We start from the raw sequence: 21,369 nt of genomic DNA on the forward strand, positions 1-21,369 counted from the left end.
AAACCTTGCACATACACAAATTTTAGGCGAAGGTAAAGAATACGCATACCCGGTGTTTCTCCCAAATTTGTTTATTAAAATTTTTTTGGGGGGGCCAAAAACCACTGTTTTCGGATACGGAAATTCCGGAAAATTGCCAAAAATAGGCATTGTTAAATCCCCACACCTAATTCTTCAATTCTGACTTTTTCCCTCAACACTAACCCTAACCCTAAAACCCTAACCGTAACTACAGAAATGTTTTGAAATTTTTGTCCGAATCATAATGTCCGTATTTTTCCGCATATTTAGAAAAAAAAAATTCTTAAAAAAAAAGTTTTACAAAAATTTTTGGAAATTTTTCAGAATCATAATCTCCGTATTTTTCCGCATATTTTGAGAAAAAAAAATTCAGAAAAAAGTAAAAAATGAAGGAAATAAGGGTGGGGGTCTGTAGCGAAAAAAAAAAATTAAGTGTGGTTTTTTTTTGGGGGGGGGGGGGGTCTTGCCGCGGAAAATTTGATGTTTATTGTTTACCTCAAATACATCTTGTGAAAATGTAATTCGGAATTTCACGAATTTTCCGCTTTTCTAGCGACCATCCTGTATATACTTAAATTTACGCATAATACGGCAAGGGTAGGCTTTCATTTAAGGGATTTATAAATGTGCTCTTATATGTCCCTAAAGCGAAAAATAGACACCTTATGAACATATTCCTGTTTCGTCACAAGTCACCTCTATGAACAAACATAACAAATATATGAGTATGAAAAACATTTTCCAACTTCCATTTTCCTTTCTATCTTCCTTTTCTCCTTTTCGGAGTACGCAACCCATTTTAGGAACGGCGTTGCCTACTTGGAGTGCGAAAGTGAATGACTGTCTAAATCAAAGATGGGCAATCCCGCGATACTTCCAGCAGAGCACGCCCAACGAAAAATTATAAATTTTTTGTAGTAGTGCAGCCCGCCCATTGATTAGTCAAGTTACATGCAGCCCATTTCTCGATAAAGGTTGCCCGTGCCCGGTCTAAACTAATAAAAGTAATATAATAAACTGATTTAGAGGCATAATAAAGATTACTGAAAGAATGCAATCACCGATCGGCAAACTTTCAGAGCAGCTATCATTCATTAACTCACGGAGATAGAAATGGACAAAGAATTTACTGTCAAACACGTCTCACAAAACGGGAGTAACAGTAAAAAAAATACATGCATCAACACAAACAAGTTCATAACAAAAATAATTAAGTGATAGTGAACACACAAACTTCTGACGTCACAGCCGCTGTGTTTATCACGTAGTACACAACACCGCCACATGCAAGGTACTTACAAGCTTTAGTTGTGACCACATTCCGATTGTAACAAGTCAACAGGGAGTTAATTTGTTCATGTCCATGTATTATTTTATTTATTTATTTACTAATCTACTTATCCAACTAAATGTATATATTCATTTTAATATTTTATTATACTTAAGTGATGTATTTGTCGCCTATTGTCTAATGGTGTTAGTTACCTATGTAACTTTAAACTGTTTAAAAATAACTCGAACCGAAATATAACTTAACCTATTTATTTATTGTTGATAACTATACTTTTTTTATTTATACTTCATAATAATAATAAGTACATACGTAATCATTATACTCAATAAGTATTTGTTTTAGTTGATTTCATCGAATAATTAGGTGTAATTACAGGTATTTGTTTTATGAATTCCCAGAAGGATAAGTGGTTATGAAGACAAGACTGATCGTAATTAAATTTGTAGTGCGATTTCGTTTCACTGTTTCAATTACCTCTCTCTTAGTTGTGTCGTTTAAAAAAGACTGAATTCTAATTTCGTTGGGTCCGAATTTGCATTTCGTTTCCCTGCGTATGTTAGACAGTGAGCTATGAAACAAGTACCCGTAATATACTAGATCGAGTCAGTTGACGATGTCAGTTATCTCACTAGTGTAGCTGTAGATTGCCAAGTAAAGTCTAAGAACTAAGGAATGAAAATAACTATTTGTGTGCGTATGAAAACTTTTATCCGAGCCAATGAAGGAGCCAGTCTTTATCTGGTTGCTCGATCTGTTATGAATACTAGCCAAATCTGCCTTAGATCACATCCTTACTACCTTAAGTAAAAGACACAATAGTTAATGTAGTCCATCATTTTTTCAAAGATGGGTTGGTTCGTTTACAACTGGAATGCTTTTGAAGCCTGGGGCTAAACAACAGCTTTGTTAATTATGATAATTAGTGATAAAAGATATTTTTCAAAGAAGTAATAAAAAAAAAATGGTGACAATCTTAAGCAGCTGGACTGGTTGTCGGGTTAACAACATAATTACTCTACATAGTATCGTGTATTTTACCGCATTTCTTTCGTGGCACACAGCCAAGTGTTTTCGGGGAGGTCCTTCAAATTCTTCTCGGCTCCAGGACAAAAGGAGATGATAGTTAATGTCAAATCTCTCACCTACTGACCACTTAGGTTATTAACACAACTAGTTTTATGTTCAGTAAATAGCAATTTCTTAATTTTTGAGGGCACTGGAAATTGTCGAGGGAGTAAAGTTTCCGTACTGGATGCCTGGAATAGAAGTTAATCTCCTTCAGGTGTCACCCGAATGTCTTTAAAACAAACTTGGAAGGACACAATGGATAATGCTGTCCTAGTTAGAACTGCTGGAATGCTTTTAATTAGTGGTGACTTGTGACGAAACAGGAACATGTTCACAAAAAGTTTTGTGTATATGTATGTATGTATGTAATTGCAATTTCTAACATTTTGGGTCCCTACTTCAGTACCTTTTCCTTTACTCTTGAGAAATGTTACTTCGAGCGACAGATATTAGAAAACTCTGGAAAGATACGTTGATATTTTCGTCTAACTACTTCTGTTATTGCCTGCCTTAATATTTTTTGGTTGCAGGAAAGTTGCTGGTCCAATGTAAGTCACTTGGCTCCTTGAATTATGACAATGAAAAAAGATGAAACTAATTGTCATTAATTATCCACATTGAGTAGTCATGATAGCTCGGGCTTACTCGAACTTAGTCGCTTGCTATAAATGTAGATTGCTTAGAATAATGTTTTATTAACTTGGGTTGTTAGTATGAATAACTCCTATCACACATTTAAATAGAAGAAATTTTGTAAACAATATATATATATGTATATATACATATATGTGTGTGTATATATGTGTATATATATATGTATGTATATATATATATATATTATATATATATATATATATATAATATATATATATGTATATATATATATAATGTATATATATATATGTATATATATATATATATATATATATATATATATATATATATATATATGTATAGATGTGTGTATGTATATGTACATGTGTGTGTATATATATATGTATGTATATATACTTATGTGTGTATATATATATATATATGTATATACACATCTGTGTGTATATATATATATATGTATATATACATATATGTGTGTGTATATATATGTATACATACATATAATGGGTAAGAGAAATGATGTGAAAGTAGATTTTTATTCCATGTTTACAGCTGTTTCATCAATATTAACATGCATATAAACTAAACACATACAAACGTGTGTGTGTGTGTATATATATGTATATATTATATATATATATATAGAGAGAGAGAGAGAGAGAGAGCAAGAGAGTGGCATGTCTGTGTGGTAAGAAGTTTGCTTCTCAACCACATGGTCCCAGATTCAGCTCACTGAGTGGCACCTTGGGCACATGTCTTCTACTATAACCTCAGGCTGATCAAAACCTTGTGTGCGCATTTAGTAGACAGAAATTGAAAGAAGCCTATTGTGTGTGTGTGCGTTGGTTTGTTTATGCCTCCATAACTTAGGGGTTTGGTAAAATTGACCAGGCTTTTAAAAAAAATGTACTGGGAGGTGATTTGTTTGATTAAACCCTTCAGTTGTTCCTATCAGTAAGAACAAAAAATGCAAAATTTCAGGCCCCAACTCCCAGCAGTTCAAAAGTTATGACGATTTGAAATTTGGCCCAAATCACCCATTTTTAGGCAAGCAGTGGCTATCTTGAATTTCAATGTCGCAACAAATAATGTAATAACTTTCAATCCACATGGACTATTTTTCTGAAAATTTGTACCTGCACCCCCCCTTTTTTTGTTTGTTTTTGGGTCCTGCATCTGAATTTGAACAGAAAAGAGAGTATTTCTCATGGTAGAGTGCTTGTTTTCTTGAATCAAATTGAAAACACTACACCGTTTTTCCCCAACACTGCTGTGTACTCAAAGCCAAATTCCCAGAAGTGCCCAAATCAGGTGTACTGATATGACCATTGTGAAAACAGAATTTGAAGAAAACAGGTACCAACAATTTCTTCTGAATACCATGTTTCCTATGATTGTGGTTGGAAAATATCAAGTGAACGGCTCGACTTGGTGGTTTGTAACTTTTGATGTCTTGAGAGTGCCATTGAGATTTTTCACACACAAGTAAAAGATCATGTCCAGTTTATGTGCAAAAAGTTTTGAAGCTGTAGGATTTGGGCACTTCTGGGAATTTGGCTTTGAGTACACAGCAGTGTCGAGAGAAAACAGTGAAGTGCTTTCATTTTGATTCAAGAAAACAAGCATTTTACCATTTCTCTACAAATTCAGACTCAGCACTCAAAAAAATGGTCAGGTACAAATTTTCAGAAAAATAGTCCATGTAGATTGAAAGTTATTACATTATTTGTTGCGGCATTGAAATTCAAGATGGCCACTGCTTGCCTAAAAATGGGTGAATTGGGGCAAAATTCAAATTGTCGTAACTTTTGAACCATTGGGAGTTGGGGGAGTGGAGCTGAAATTTTGCACTTTTCTATTCTTACTGATAGGAACAACTGGTCAAAATTTGGTGAAAATCTGAAATGTTGGCTTTCAAAATTCCGTTTTTTGTCCCTGGTTTACATGAAATTATCCTTTTGTAATCTACTTCTACTACACACAGTGACTGCTGCTCATGTTGATGGCCTGCTTTCACTGTCACTTCTCTCAACAATTGAAATATATAGTGTGAGAAATAAGTACAGTTCTATATTTAAGAGATAAGGAATTATTTACATTTGACGGATATTTGTCCTTATCATGTTTGTTAATACAACGTTTCAGCTGATATACCTTCCAGCCTTCATCAGGTGTCTTGGGGAAATTTCGAACCTGGGTTCTCATTCCTAAGGTATTTTTCGATGTTATTATTATTATTCAGGTCACTGCCTGGAATTGAACTCGGAATCTTGGGGTTAGTAGCCTGCACTGTTAACCATGGGCATATGGTGTAGTGGTTAAGAGCGCAGGCTACTAACCCCAAAATTCCAAGTTCGATTCCAGGCAGTGACTTGAATAATAATAATAATGATAACAACAACAACAACATCGAAAAATACCTTAGGAATGAGAACACCTGATGAAGGCTGGAGGGTATATCAGCTGAGACATTGTATTAACAACAAACAAGATGAGAACAAATATCCATCAAATGTAAATAATGTGAGAAATAAGTAATTGTACCAACACTATTTTATATAAATAAGGCTTATGTTATTGTTTTGTTTTTAAAAGTTTATAGACAGAATTGACTCTAAAAAGAAACACCACCACATCCATTGCAGTCTTATGGTAGGGGCCCCACAAGTCTGATAGATTACAATTATGATCTATGTGTGTCTGTTGTGGTTTTTTATCAATAAATAAATGCTATAGGTCCCAATGCATTGATTTGCCTGCCCAGGGGTGTTTATAATGCTGCTAAGACAGCCTTGACCACAACCTCTCTCTTTTTATGTATGCGTCTGCTAGAGTCTTGACAAAGACATTTCTTTGGTATTAAGAAACAATTGTGTTACTATGTAATTCCTTCATATTGTTGTGATGCTTCTCATCTATAAATATAGCAATTATGATTTTAGGTATGATCAGCATAAATACTTAAAATTTCCTTCCCACATACTCATTCACTAAACTTGTTAAAGTTTGCTGAATGAATATATTTGTTTCATTGTTGCTTAACCATTTATATAACCTACCTTATTTCGTTTTTGGATTTGGTTTGCAAGATTCTTTATACGAGTTTGTGTGTTGAAGCATATTCTGTTGTGTCTGGGGAGAGTCATTTTCTTTTTGTGCTTTATAATTTAACACACTCACCGGTAAAATTTCCACTTATTTTTATTTTCCTAAAATTTTCGTTGCGTCTTGCAACCTTTTCAATAGTTTTCAGTTGTCTTTAGTAGTCTTCAAGACTATCAAAAAGGTTGCAAGATGCAACGAAAATTTTAGGAAAATAAAAATAAGAAATAAGTGGAAATTTTACTGGTGTGTGTGTTAAATTATAAGGCATAAAAAGAAAATTACTCTCCCCAGACACAGCAGAATAACCTACCTTAGTGAGTGTGAAAAGTACAAGTTTTTAGGTATACCAAGAGGTAAATATCTTTTAAGATTCACGATTGAATGAACCCAAACAAAAATGATTTTTTAACAAATTTATTCTGTAAGGCAACACAAATGAGGTAACACATTGTCTCATGCCTGGGGACTTAATAAGGTCCCACTGTTTGACTATAGTAACTTCAGATTGATCTCATCCTCAGAATCAAAACATCCCTGAGGTTGTAATTAATCCATTTGAAGACTGTCAAAGGGACCTTTCCTGTTATTGGTAGCTGGTTTAATCTGTTGCCCATTATAACACCAATGTTGTTGGCCTGAGAATAGCTTCATTGTTTCTCTGCTCCTGTCTTAGAGGCCCTAAAAAGGACTGAACCTGAAACCATGTGATTTGAATGTGAACTTCTTAACCACACACGCAGCCATGCTTATACCAGTTGTGCCTCACTGTTTATTCAGTTTTCTTACAGCTATTGTCATAGATCTTCTGCTTAGAGTAGGATTAGCAGAGTCTCAAATTGCATTCAGCCTGCTTAACTGCTGTGCAGTCCTCATCATATGTCAAATTTATGTTGTATTTATTTCAGAATTTAGAAACAAGCCTACTACTACCAGGCACACACGCATATATATCTTTATATATAGCATGTAAACATTACCTGTTAAAGGTAATTTTCTCTTGTGTTTAAATGAACACTATTTTATATTGAGAATATGTTGTCTATTGACTTTTTATACATGCTAGGCCACTGGTGGTGAAATTTCTAAAAATATTCACTACCCTATATAATTTACGAATACAATTTTAGCATTTTGAAGATTGGTTTGGCATTTTTCACTTATTGCCAACTGAAACTGCACTTGCATGGAGAATTTTGTAAAATTATAACATATAATGATGAGACACGTGTTATTTGTCTTTAAATTATGTTAATTGTTATGTCATAGTTACTGATGAGGATTCGCCTAGTAAATTATGTCAAAATTGAAATATATCAGTTGTAAAGTCCACACAATCTATTGTAGTTTAACACAGAAAAATCATTTTATATTGATATATATATGACGATGATGATGATATATATATATAGTTTTACGTTATAGCTACTTTATCTGGGGATTTTTTCCTACAACCCACTCCACCCTTTTGATACCAATCTGCTTGAAATTGACCTTGGATTTATGATACGGACTCCCTGTTTTAAAATGATCTTAATTTAAACTTTCTATCTACATTTCATGTCAGTTTAGGTTTCAAATACCAACTTAATGACAAAATTATTTGATTAAATTTTTGATTATTTCCAAAATTAATTGAAACAAAGACTGTATTTTAGCAGAAATGTGGTAACAAAAGGGTTAAAGCTACAGAAAATATGCTAGCCTGTATCTAATACGTTACCTGTTCATAGCATGTCTGTTAATTAGATTCAAATAGAATTTTTCTACTTTAATAATCAGATTCTTAATTTCTTTACTCAATTCAATGCTGTTTTACCACACAGTCAAGATAAAAACAATTTTTGAAGTCAAATTCTTCTGTGCCCTTCTATATTATGCTTCATTCTTCTACGTTGTTAAATCATATTTCTGTGGTGTGTTTCAATATTTGCTGTCATTGTACTTGTTAATTCTATACCACCGGATGATTAATTTCTGATATCTCTGTATACTCTATATTTATAGCTTTATCAATATTATCAAACTAAAGACAGTGTGTCCTTGGCTACCTTTACACTTAAATGGTTTACAATGTTCTATCACTGACCTATAGATTATTGGTTCAAACCCACTACTGGGGTTTCATTTTTTCTGAACTGTACCCCCCTCAGCTGTTTGAAAGAATGTTTCTTGGGTAGATGTACAGCTGTAATAGTTATGGGTAGACTGGCATTATAGAAAGTGAAAGTATTTTTTGTCTTTAATTGAGGCTATGTGTTTATTGTAATTGCTGCAGTTGGTATTTAGCCCTGAGTCAGCTGTATGATCAAAGGCATTTTAACTATGATTTTCACATCAGTATAATTGTTTTAAAATGGTAAAGTATGATTTGAGGGTGATTTAGCTGCTATTTCTACCAGATTGAGTGACAGTCTAGAGACTCCTTTGTTGAATGGTGTAGTTATTGTCGTTGGGTATCCAAGAGTAACCCCAATCAAGCAGTTCTATTACCTACAGATAGCTGGCTGAGCGACAAGGTGTGACTTATAATTATAACATATCAGCACTTTGGATTCTGCACAATCCAGAATACAGTGACGGATCATATGGGGTGAAACCTGACAGTCTGACCATGTTGTACTCACCACTGTCCAGCCTATTTCTCTCCACTGGCAGATTTTGATTGTAATTACAACAGTGATAGACAAACTGGACTCCAAGTGCAATAGTTGCTGTTCCTCTGCACTGGTGTGCATCCCAGCATAGTGTTTGATGCCATTGGGTGGATATTTCTTATGTTTTGTTCTGAGTGAGAAAGATAGTGTTTTGAAGATGTAGTTGAACTCTGAGGTATGATGTATGTGATTGGTGGTCGTTTTTCATGGAAAGACAGGGACTGCAGTTGAAGCTTCTTGAAACAAAATGTGCGCCTTGCATGAAAATACATGATGGTCTTTCATTTTTAATAGTTTTGTTTTGTAGCTAGTGAATAAGTGGTTTATGTATACTCTGTGAAAATGTATAGTATGTTATCTTGGTTACAGTGTAGGTTCTTTTGTTTATTGTAAAGAAACTGAGGGCCCAAGGAGATCATTGCTATCATTCATGTTATATTGTTTGTGTAGCATTGGTTAATTTTTTTACTGAATGTAGTACTTGTAATGTCTAAGTATATTTGTGCATTGTTTTGCTTATTTTACTATGCATTATACACGTTGTGAATGTACTGGAGGTGTTGTATGTAACCTCTTATAGTTTTTATCTTCTTTTGAGTGTGAGGTCAGTTGTATTTGATGTTCTCTTGTATAGCTGATAAGGAAGATTCAGTGGGTGCAACTTTAAGTCTGTTGTTGTCTAGCCAGGTTTCGAACTGATTTATGCAGAGTGGAGTTGTTATGCAGCTATCTAGAGAATGGTAGTGAGGTGTATGATACCAGAGACGTGCAACCAAACGCATACCCTCCATCAGACACCTACCATATTCTGAGCGCCTTGTTTCCCTGGGCATGGATTCACTGAAGCTCCGGCGTCTGGCGACGGACTTGGTAAACACCCACAAGGTTATCAACCACCTCACCAACAACAACACTGAACACCTTTTTGATCTCCATGTGTCTAACACACGTGGACATGCCTACAAAGTCAGAAAACAACACAGCTCCCATGACTTTCGGAAACATTTTTTCACGCTCAGAGTTACTGAAGCATGGAATAAACTGCCTGCGTCAGTTGTTGACTGCCATGACACTGCATCCTTTAAGGCCCTCATGCTTTCCGAAATCCGCCGAAACTACACCTGATTATATATACACTTTAGATGAGTTGTAGTGCACCTGAGCACTGTACACATTATTATTATTATTATTATTATTATTATTATTATTATATCCTCTAGATATGAGGTGGTCTGTATGTTTTATAGAGATAATGAGAGGGTTTTGTAAGTAGAGGTCAAAAATGTTGAGCCAACAGAGGAGCTATCAATGTTCTTACTCAACCAGAAATTGTAACTGAATCTTTCTTAAATACCACCCTATTATCCTAAAAATAATAGCAATTGTTGATTGTACTGGTGTTTTTCTTTATTTTTTTTTCATACTATTAATAGATAAGTTAAGGTAAAATTGTATTAATGTTTTGTTTCATTTGTTTCAACAGTTTGTGAAAATGCTTTTACTCAGAGGATAATTTACTGGGTGTTGGGGAATTTAATGTTTCCATATCATTAAACACCAAAAACCTTGTCTTAAGCAATAGTCAGTATTTTATGTGTATTTTTTTTTTTTTTGCTTGCTTTCCCATTGTCTTTCAAATGTCTCTTATCTCACTTGTTGTGAATACCTCAACAGAACACTTTTAACCTATAGTCAACAAATGAGCGTGTATAACCTGTGTGATCACTTATTCTGTTGGAAATAGCAACCGAATATCTCTCAAATCATAACCTGTCATCTTTACCCTTTTGCTACCAACCCTGCTGAGACTATCCTCGGTTTTTATAATAAAAATCTGTTTTAAAGTGATTTAAATTAAAACTTTTCATCAAAATTTCACATTATATAGACGTAGGAGTGGCTGTGTGGTAAGTAGCTTGCTTATCAACCACATGGTTCTGGGTTCAGTCCCATCGCGTGGCACCTTGGGCTTCTACTATAGCCTCGGGCCAACCAAAGCCTTGTGAGTTATATATGTATGTGTGTGTATATGTTTGTGTGTCTGTGTTTGTTACCTCAACATCACCTGACAACCGATGCTGGTGTGTTTACGTCCCCATAACTTAGCGGTTCGGCAAAAGAGACCGATAGAATAAGTACTCGGCTTACAAAGAATAAGTCCTGGGGTCACTTTGCTTGACTAAAGGCGGTGCTCCAGCATGACCACAGTGAAACAAGTAAAAGAGAGAGAGAGTAAAAGAGTATTAATTTATGTTTCAAACACTACCTTAATGACAAAATTATTTCACTAAATTCTTTATTTTCAAGATTAATTTAAACAAAGGCAATGCATTTCATTAGAAATATGTGAACAGAAGTGTTTTAAAAAAGGACAGAACATGAATTATGTAGTCCTAGGTATCTTTAACCCTTTAGCATTCAGATTATTCTATCAAATGTAATGCTTATTTATTCATATTGTTTTGAATTAATCATGCATTAACTCATAGCTTTAAGAATTCAAATGTGACTGTTTAGTTTTGGAATGACTGTTAGATAGTTGTGAAAAGCCACATCTGGTCAGTTTGAACATAAAACAGGTAGAATATTTTGGGCTGTATGTGTCCAGTTTAAATACTAAAGAGTTAATATAGTATAGCTAATATAACCATGTAATGTTATCTGATATAAACCACAGTGGCAAAGTGTATTCTGAACATTATTTGTCATATGTCAAGTAACACTCCTCTTTTATACATACCATGGTATTGGTTAGATGAAATACAATCAACATTAATTATGCATTACACCACTGAAGTAATTAACTTAGTAGATATAAACATGTTGTTTAGCCCCCAGGTCAGTCTTGACTGAGCAGACTTATTAAAGACACACAACTGGTATACATCCCAGTCTATATAAGATTACATTATCTAAAAAAAACATAGGTCTACTCTCAGATGGTAAGGTGTAATTTGAAGAATTGGCTGGTATTTCTAGTAAGCCAGTGTAAATATGTTACATTTATGTATTTGTTTTTCAAGATTCTTGAGTTGAAACAAATATTGTTATACTTGAGAATGATCTAATTGGCAAAATATGATCATCTCCAAGTAAAACAATACAATGTAAATATGCTTGTTTTAAAATAAAATTCTAAATTAATGAAGACATGTACTGCACATATACTGCTGTGGCTTTAAACTTTGCCTTGTATCTTTCCAGAGTAATTTGAGAAAATATCTAACCTGAAAGAACTTCAACTTGTCTTATTTGTTAGCATGAGGGAAGTGACTATAATCAAATATTCTTATAAATATATGAAAATATCAAGACTACAGTAAAACTGGATGATCATGTAAGTACAATGTTATTTGACAAAACCTTTAGTCTTTAATTTTTTAATTTTTTTTTTGATGACCAGAGCTTCTCTTTTTTTCCTTTCTTTTCCAAGCAAATCCATATACTTTTCATGAACAGCACACACAAATGTGCAATGAAAGTAACTTTGTATGGTTGGTGATCCTGTTGAATATGATTGCCAAATCACCCTAAAATAAACTCTAGTATCTTGACACATTGGATAATGTAGTTCTAGATATACAAAGGAAAGGTCACATAATGTCAGTAAGTTTGATTGCTGTGAGCAGAGGAAAGTCTAACATTTTACTTTTTTTGTCCTTTAGGAAAGAATAGAGAAAGGCAAAGATGGCTGTAGGTACACAACAGTCCAACTTAGAAAAATATGAAAGTGTTGTTGTTCAGGAAATAGGTACACAGTAATCAGGCATAACAACATTCTATGAACTCCTTTTGGTTAATTGATGCTTATATTGTACAAGGTTTCCTACTGGTTAATTTGAATGGCATAGTCAAAGGAGTAAAGCCAGTATCTCAGTTCTTTTTCAGGGCCTTTAAGACTGATGTAAGTTAACCTTAGACAGAAGACTTGGCTTCAAAATTTACAACAGTGTAGACTCCACAAAAAGCATACAAGGAACACATGGAAACTAAAAAATGGCCTCTCCAATGAGCTTCTATACAATTTCCATCTACTAAACCACATTCATAAGGCTTGGTGAGCCTGAGGCTCTGGTAGGAGACATTTGTCTAAGGTGTTGGTCAACCTGAGGCTATGGTTAGGGCTAGACACTTTTCAACATTGTTGCTTGGCAGTAGTAGAAAACACTTGTTCAAGGTGTTGGTCACCCTGAGGTTGTGGTAGGAGACATTTGATCAAGATGTTCATTAGCCTGAGGCTGGAGTAGAAAAGACCTATCCAAGCAGTATAACAGAATTTGAAACCACTTAACTACAAAGCAGACTTCTGAATTAAGCATTCATGCTTGCGTTCAGTTAAGTGTCTGGACCACATAACAAATCCAGTGCCAATCATCAGAATATAGAATCTGCTGACCTCTCTCCTTGTTGTCCACTACCACATCAGCTCTGCTCTCAACACTTATCATCATTGTTTTAATGGCTATTTTTCCATGCTTGCATGGGTCAGATGGAAATTTGTCGAGGCAGATTTTCTATGGCCGATGTCCTTTCTGCTGGCAAACTACATCTGTTTCCAAGTTAGGTAATATTTCTCCATAGCTAGATGTATTTACATGGAAGATCGGAAATGAATGACATCACTTGTATGGTGGTGATACTTGTTTATGACTATCATAAAGACAAGGAGAGATTAACATACACACTTGCGTGCACATACATGCACACACACATATATGAACACACACACACATATATATATTACTTAATAAATCGTATAGTATAGACCTGGTAGTTTACTGGTAAAGCATGTTCACTTTCTCAGTGTCTGTTGGGTATTTGATTAATGGAAGATACGCAAAGAATTTTACATTGATGGGATTAAAAAGCTTCTAAATAGATGGAAGGAAGTTGTAGATAATCAAGGAAAGTACATTAATGATTAAATTTCAATTAAATATAACATTTGATCACTTGTTTTCTTTATTCAAAATTTGGACAGAAATTATGGGATGACCTGATATATATATATATATATATATATATATATATGCTTCTTTCAGTATCCATTTTCCAAATCCAAGCTTATGCCTAATGTGGTATAAATTTGTCCCACTGCAGGCAGTTTTTTTTATAAGAAAGTACCTAGTCTTATGTGATGAGAGAGCATCACTGCACAATTTATCAAAACAATGTACAGGATACACATCAGTGGTCACAGAACTTCCAACCTTCTTTCCATCACTAATACCTTGGTAATTGAGGTTTGTGGGTTGTTTTTGCCTATAGTAAAGCTTCTGTTCACATCAGTATTTGAAACTAACAAAACACTTGTTAAGCATGCATTGCTCTTCTCTTTATATATCATAAAAGGCATGGATGGTACACAGACATTTTTCACTCCTACCATGCCAATATACATGGTTATGTTAAAGTTAAAGAAAATGTAAATATGTTTTGAAAAAATTGGTGAAGGGCAATAATTTTATGTGTATGTCAACACTTATTGATGCAGGATAAATTTTAGACGAGTAACAAAAGTTATCCATACACCTCACCTCCATCTTGCCATGCTTTAGAAAGTAAATATAAATACATAATTTTTTTTGAGAGAGATGGATGAAGAAGCGCAATTGATATCAACTTCTCGTCATCACTGTTTTATCTGAACTGTTATAATATCAAACGTTCCTGATGTTCTCTTTTACTCTCCAACTGTGTATCTTCAACAAGCACTCTATGATTTTTTATTCAATAATTCCTATAACCTATACCCTGACTGTTCTGTGCATGCTCATTTATACTAACTAGTATAGTTCACTTAGCCAATCACGGGGTTGTACAGATTCCCCATACAACAGCAGTGTTATATGAATGCCAACAGCTATTCATAATTGCATAATAAAGAATCTGAATATACCATTTTGTCTGTGTCATATTGCAAAGCCTTTGCTGGTACTCTTGAGTTGCTACATTGTTTAACATCCATGTTCCATGCTGGCATGGATTGGAAGGTTTGATAAGGTCCAGTGTGTCCAAGGACTGCATCAGGCTCATATATATATATATATATATATATATATATATATATATTATATATATATATATATATCTATAAATAAATAAATATGAAACAAAGTGAAGTTGTAAGGTACCGCACAAGTGGAAATATATATGAAAGAAGGTTTGAAAATACAATTTTAAAGATGTTTATTCACTTGACCGAATTCACTTTTTTAGAAAAAGATTCTCAAAAGTAAAATGTAAAGCTCTGTAAAAGCTTTGTTGTGTTAAGTACTGGTTGTCACAAAATATTACAATACATATATATATTCTTTGATAATAATAAGAAAATGTTAATATTTTCTCAAGATATTTCTCTGTAAACTGTTTTTGACATTTTATTATTATTATCAAAGAATATACATATGTATTGTAATATTTTGTGACAACCAGTACTTAACATTACAAAGCTTTACATTTTACTTTTGACAATCTTTTTCTAAAAAGTGAAACCAGTCAAATGAATAAACATCTTTAAAATTGCATTTTCAAACCTTCTTTCATATATATATAGGCTCAGATAGCCAATGTGGTCTAGAAATGCGCTTTACAAACCATAGATTTGAGCCTTTAGTACAGCACTTTGGGCAAGTGCTTTCTATTGTAGCCTCTTCAGGGTTACCAATATCTTATGGATGAAGCGTGATAGATGGAAATTGTATGGAAGTACATCTCATCTATCTATTATCCATCCATCAATCCACCAACCTGTCTACCTATCATTGCTGTTTGCACCCCAACTACGTGATTTTCAATTCGGTCCTACGGCATAGTACCTTGGGCAAGTGTGTTGTATTGTTGCCCCAGGCCAACCAAAGTCTTGCAACTGGATTTGGTTAATGGAAACTAAAAGAAGCCTGTTGTGTATATGCTTCTTTATGTGTGTTTCAGTGTCACCTTGACATTATGTGACAATTGTAAATGAATGTCAACATCATACAAGCAATGTTCTTTGTTTCTAGACATCTATGAGAAACATATACAGCAATGGGGAAATATTAATCTTGCATAGAAACGGGTGTGGGGCTGCTGGCAACCAGCGTTGATAATTAATTTACATAATATCTATTTCTGCTGTTTTGAGTTGGCTTTTATATGAGTTATGGTTTATATAGCTGGATAACGTTCCTATCACTGACCACTTTACTATGAAATAGGTAAGTGGAGCTTCTTTTAGTTCAGACAAACTCATGCCATCATATCTGTGTGTTTTGCAAAGAAACAGCATTAACATACTGGCTCCATCATTAAGGTTTGAACATTTGATCACATGCTCAGTCTTTACTCTTTCCCTCAAACCATTTAATTCATGAATTATTTAATTTCTTTCTTTTAAGATTTTCTCAAAGTTGGAAATGATTTGTTCAAGTACAGAGTCCTGCCACACAACATTAGAATAAATATGAACATCAATAAGTCAAATAGTAAGTTATTTTTTGCTTTGTCTTGCAATGTTCCTTTTCTTGCCACATTGTTGTTAAGGTGCTGAACTACCAGCTGAAGGGTTAGCGCTTTGGTTCTCAATCTGTTTGGTGGGGTTGACAAGAGCAAAATGTTGTCACACTTCATGTGGATAGTTATTAAAGACAGTAGGTTGTAAAGATAAAAATTTAGAGAAAAATATAGAAAAATATTGTTTACCATGTTTTAGTAATCATATTTCATCTTCATCATTATCAACATTTAACATCCGTTTTCCATGGGTTGTTCAGCTTGACAGGAACTGACAAGGCCAGGGTCCACAGTCTGTTTTGGCTTGGTTTCTATGGCTGGATGCTCTTCCTAATGCCAACCACTTTACAGGATGCACTAGGTGCTTTTTTTCGTGGCATCATCATCAGTGCTTTCCTTGTGGCACTAGCACCACTGCCTTTTATGTGAGACCTTGGTTTTAGGATTTCAATTGTGTTGTGGTGGGCGGGTCTTGCACTACATCTCTCAGGCCTCTGTCATCTCCTTCATCATCTTTCGGTCCTCTGTTATATGTATAACAAAATTATGGATGACAGTTCTACGAGATGCTCAAATATTACAATAGATTTTCTAAGATCCTAAATTATTTAAAAAATCCTTGGTGTAATCTAGATACTGCATGTTTCACTGTTTGGGACCATTGGATTAGAGGTTCATATTCTAAAATTACTATGCTTTATTTGTAATTAAGACATTTAATTGTCAACAGCCCATACCATCCAGTACTTAAGCAAGCACCACTACCATCAACTAAGTACCACTGACTGATTGTTTGGTATCCTATCAACTCAACTATATATTGTAATTGGCTGGATATTCAGTCAGGCTAACCAGTATCAGTTTAACCCTTTTGTTACCATATTTCTGTTAAAATATACACAGCCTTTGTTTTAATTAATTTTGAAAATAATGTAGAACTTATTAACCATTTAGCATTTAAACAGGCCATATCTGGCCCAAATGTTCAACCTGTATTATATCCCAACTGACCTGGTCTGATTTTTCACACCTATCTACAGTGACATTCTAAAAAGAAAAAAATTGCATTATAAATGCAGGCATGGCTGTGTAGTAAGAAGCTTGCTTCTCAACCACATGGTTCTGAGTTCAGACCCATTGTGTGGTACCTTGGGAAAGTCTCTTCTACTGTTGCCTCGGGCTGACCAAAGCCTTGTGAGTGGATTTGGTAGACGGAAACTGAAAGAAGCCCTTTATATATATATTTCTGTGTTCATACCTCACCACCGCTTGACAACCGGTGGTGGTGTGTTTACATCAGTTCGGCAAAAGAGGCTGATGGAATAAGTACTAGGTTTTAAAAAGTAAGTCCTGGAGTTGATTTGTTTAACTAAAACCTTTCAAGGCAGTGCCCCAGCATGGCTGCAGTCAAATGACAAACAAATAAAAGAAAGATTATTATTGAAATCTCAAAGCTGCAAGATACTGCATTATTAATTGAAAACAGTGTGAATAAATGAGTATTACATTTGACAGAGTAATGTTAAATATAAAGGGTTGATATAACTTTGTTGTTATTAAGCAGATGTTTGAAATATTAACATGAAATTTTGATGGAAGGTTTTTAATTTAGGTCTCTTTAACCCTTTCGTTACCAACCTGGCTGAAACCGGCTCTGTCTCTGTAGTACAAATGTCTTGTTTTCATAAGTTTTGAATTAAAATCTTCCACCAAACCTTAGTCACAATTTATGCTCGTAACACTAGCTGAATGTTAACTAAGTTATTTTACTAAATTCTTTTGTTATATTTAAAGTAATTGAAAGAAACACAGAGCATCTCAAAATAAATACAGTAACGAAAGGGTTAAAACAGAGAATTTGTATATCAGAACCAAGGGCAGTTAATTCTATGTTCTGTACAGAGGCTAACCGTCTCTCATTCTCCCATACACTCTTGCAACCTCTACTCATCCTCATTTCTTGTTCTCCTGCTCTCTACTCACTTCTATCCACTCTCATATCTTGAGGGTCCACCTTGATATTTAGTTTGATTATTTTAATTGTAGATGCAGATATGGCTGTGTAATTAAGAAGCTTGCTTCATGACCATTTGGTTATGGTTTCGGTCCCACTCTGTAACACTTTGGGCAAGTCTATTTAGTTATGGCTCTGGTCCAATCAAATTCTTATGGATGAATTAGCTTTACAGAAACTGAAAGAAGTTTTTGGCCTGTGTGTTTTTGTGAGAGATAGAGAGAGAAAGTTAGAGACAGACAGACAGGGAGGGAGAATGTATGTGTGTGTGTTCTTATCTTTTTGTTTTGACATCATGTGCCAGTTGTAAATGAATGTTATCATCATACCAGTGATGTTGTTTATTTGCAATCTTCCATGAAAGTGTCTTGTCATTGTGCTGTTTGTGTCCAAAGGACAAGGAGAATATATTACCTTACTTGAGAACAGGTGAGTGTTTGTAACTGGAAGAGCATCCAGCTGTAGAAAATCTGTGTGAAAAGTGGATATTGAAACAATGATAAGGATGATGAATATTTGTAAATCTAAAAAAAAAGTGTGTTTTTGCTTTTCTTTTTATTTTCTGTCCTTTTTTTTTTGGTAAATTGTTAAAAAAAACTTTTTTGTTTCTTCTCCAGATTGCCTGTTGTTGTTCCCACAGCCAACCCAGTACATATTTGACTGGTGGTGGCCAGACCGAATGAAATTCCTGATAATTTTATTGCTAATCCTCTCTGTGAAGTTACCATGTGCCAACGGGGAGCACCTGCTGTACAAGTTAAAAGGAACTGTTGGAGGCAAAAACCTCACATACCACCACATGAAATGGTCGGGGCGGATCCGAGTGTTGCTTGTCTCTCTGGCAGGGGATACTGACCTGTATGTTTCAGACAAAACAACCAAGCCAAACCCTGACAACTTTGAGCTCTACTCAGCCACTTGTGGTCAAGAATCAGTGGACATACCAGCACGATTCAAACGGCCAGTCAGCATCGGAGTATTTGGTTATCCTTTGATGGAAAAGTCTCACTATGAACTGACCTTTATTCATTTAACTGACAACGATGAGCCAGATGAATATGAGAGAATGGCTGCTAAGGAACGCTATGTTCCTCCTGAGTATGAACCAGAGGACTTCAACCCGAATCCTTCGCGGTCAGAAGATTCACAGCCAAAAACTCAAAAAATCAGAGACACACAACATGACAATGATGGTTATGAAAGATGGGAAAAGGAGGAAGAAGATGTAGAGTCCTTCATCTGGGCTCTCTTTATTTATGTTCTCAAATTTATTTTCGATATTTTGTTATAACACCAACTGTGAGACAGGTAGCAAACAATGCAAGAAGTTGTGCAGATAAAAACAAGGAAAAAAATAAAGTAAAAGATATGCTACTGTAACAGCAAAATTTATTTGGTTCTATTGAAAAATAAATGGCAGAAGGGAAAAAGAACAACTATGAAGTGGGGGGTGGAAGCATGGAAAGAAAGAAAACAGAAAAATCTATTGAATTCACAATGTATTTATAGAGCTGGTTATTCAAAACATAATGGTGATGGAGGTATTTATGCAGAAGTAGTTATGATGACAAAAATATGTGTGTTGGTCTTTCAATGCATGTGAGACATGGCTTTTGGAAATATCATGTGACAGTACTGTATTGTTTCAACAACAAACATAGTTTTTTTTTTCTTGGTTGTCTCTCTCACTGTCAGTGTTGATGGTCAGTCTAACATAAGACATGACAACATCTCACCTGTTAGTTTTGTCATTAGACAAGCAGAAGTATCTGTTATTTTGGCCAGTAGGTAGGCTTATGACATCATTGGTCAGTTTGGTCATCAAACAGAATGTCATTGCTTGCTTAAGCCATCAGATAACATTACTGTCCAGTACAACCATCAGACATGATGCTGTACTTCCAAAACTGTAGATATAAAAACAGATAATGTTTTAATTATATAACTGTAACCAGCAGGCATGGCTGTGCTTAAAAAATTTGCTTTGCAACCATGTACTTCTGGGTCTGTTCCCACTGCATGACACCTTGGACAAGTGCCTCCTACCATGGTCTTGGGTTGACTAATAACCTCTTTGTGGAATTTGGTAGATGGAGACTGTGTGGAAGTCCTCCATTTGTGTGTGTGTATATGTATGTGTATATGTGTGAGTATGTTTATGCAAGTATATTTTATGCCAATGTGTATCAGTGAAAAAAAAATTTGAAATATTTGTTTTGCATTGAGTTACAAAATCTCCCTTGTTACTTGTCAGCAGAAATACAATGAACCAAACATTTCGATCGTTGTTGTTCAGTAATACAATATAAAATAAAATAAAATAAGCTATTTTGTAGCTCCTACTGTTGGTCAGTGAATATAGCTTTTGGTTGGAGGGAATTGTCACAGGCCAAGAAACCGTCACTGCCAGCTGTTTTACACACACACACACACACTTGCACATATATACACACACATGTACATTTGCATAGACATATATGTTGTGAGTACTACATACAGACACAGATAAAATAAGTCTTAAATGATATACAGATACAGTTCCTACACAGAAATACATTCATTTTTTACTTACTCATAGCAATAACTAATTATATGCTGTGTTGAAAGTTGTCTTTCATTTTTATCAAAAATAATATTACGCTTTTTAACAACTTCTAATGATGGTATTATTGCATTTTCTTTCAGACCCCTTGTGAATCATGTCTTTTTTGTTTTTCTTCTTTTTCTTTGTTTCTTTTTTGTGGATGGGACACCCAGTGGACAAAATACCTTGTTCTGTTTCACAATATCTGAGCTCTGAGTTGATATCCTGCTTGGGCCAACTTTACCTTTCAGTATTCCATGGTCAATGAAAATAAGTACCAGTCAAGTACTGAAGCTGATATAACTGACAACACCCTTCAAGGTGATGCCCAAGCATGGCCACCACAGCTTAATGACTAAAACCAATGAAATAATAAAAGAATATATTTTTAAAGGTCATAGCTGAGATTGTCCTAGCTGATAGTTTTATTGTTTGTAACCTGACACCAGTGTTGAACTACATAACTTGGCACTTATGGTTTTGTGTATTTGGCTCTAAAAGAAATACTTTGGTTACAGGA

At 34.6% G+C, this 21,369-nt stretch overlaps 1 protein-coding gene across 4 annotated transcripts; it reads left to right on the forward strand.

Moving 5' to 3' along the window:
* The first annotated feature begins 1,058 nt into the window (after positions 1-1,058).
* On the forward strand, positions 1,059-20,923 carry LOC115217038 (UPF0669 protein C6orf120 homolog). Of its 4 annotated transcripts, none has more exons than XM_029786591.2 (4): positions 1,059-1,374; positions 11,962-12,094; positions 16,137-16,223; positions 18,883-20,923. In XM_029786591.2, the coding sequence occupies exons 3-4, from the start codon at positions 16,202-16,204 to the stop codon at positions 19,554-19,556; spliced, it is 696 nt and encodes a 231-aa protein (XP_029642451.1). In that variant the 5' UTR covers positions 1,059-1,374; positions 11,962-12,094; positions 16,137-16,201; the 3' UTR covers positions 19,557-20,923. The 4 variants fall into 4 exon arrangements, with proteins under 4 accessions (XP_029642451.1, XP_029642453.1, XP_029642455.1 ...); XM_029786593.2 differs by having other exon boundaries at positions 1,059-1,312; XM_029786595.2 differs by having other exon boundaries at positions 1,294-1,386.
* The last annotated feature ends 446 nt before the right edge of the window (positions 20,924-21,369 follow it).

The sequence above is a fragment of the Octopus sinensis genome, linkage group LG11, assembly GCF_006345805.1.
Source record: "Octopus sinensis linkage group LG11, ASM634580v1, whole genome shotgun sequence".
In the NCBI taxonomy this organism is placed as follows: Eukaryota; Metazoa; Mollusca; class Cephalopoda; order Octopoda; family Octopodidae; genus Octopus; species Octopus sinensis.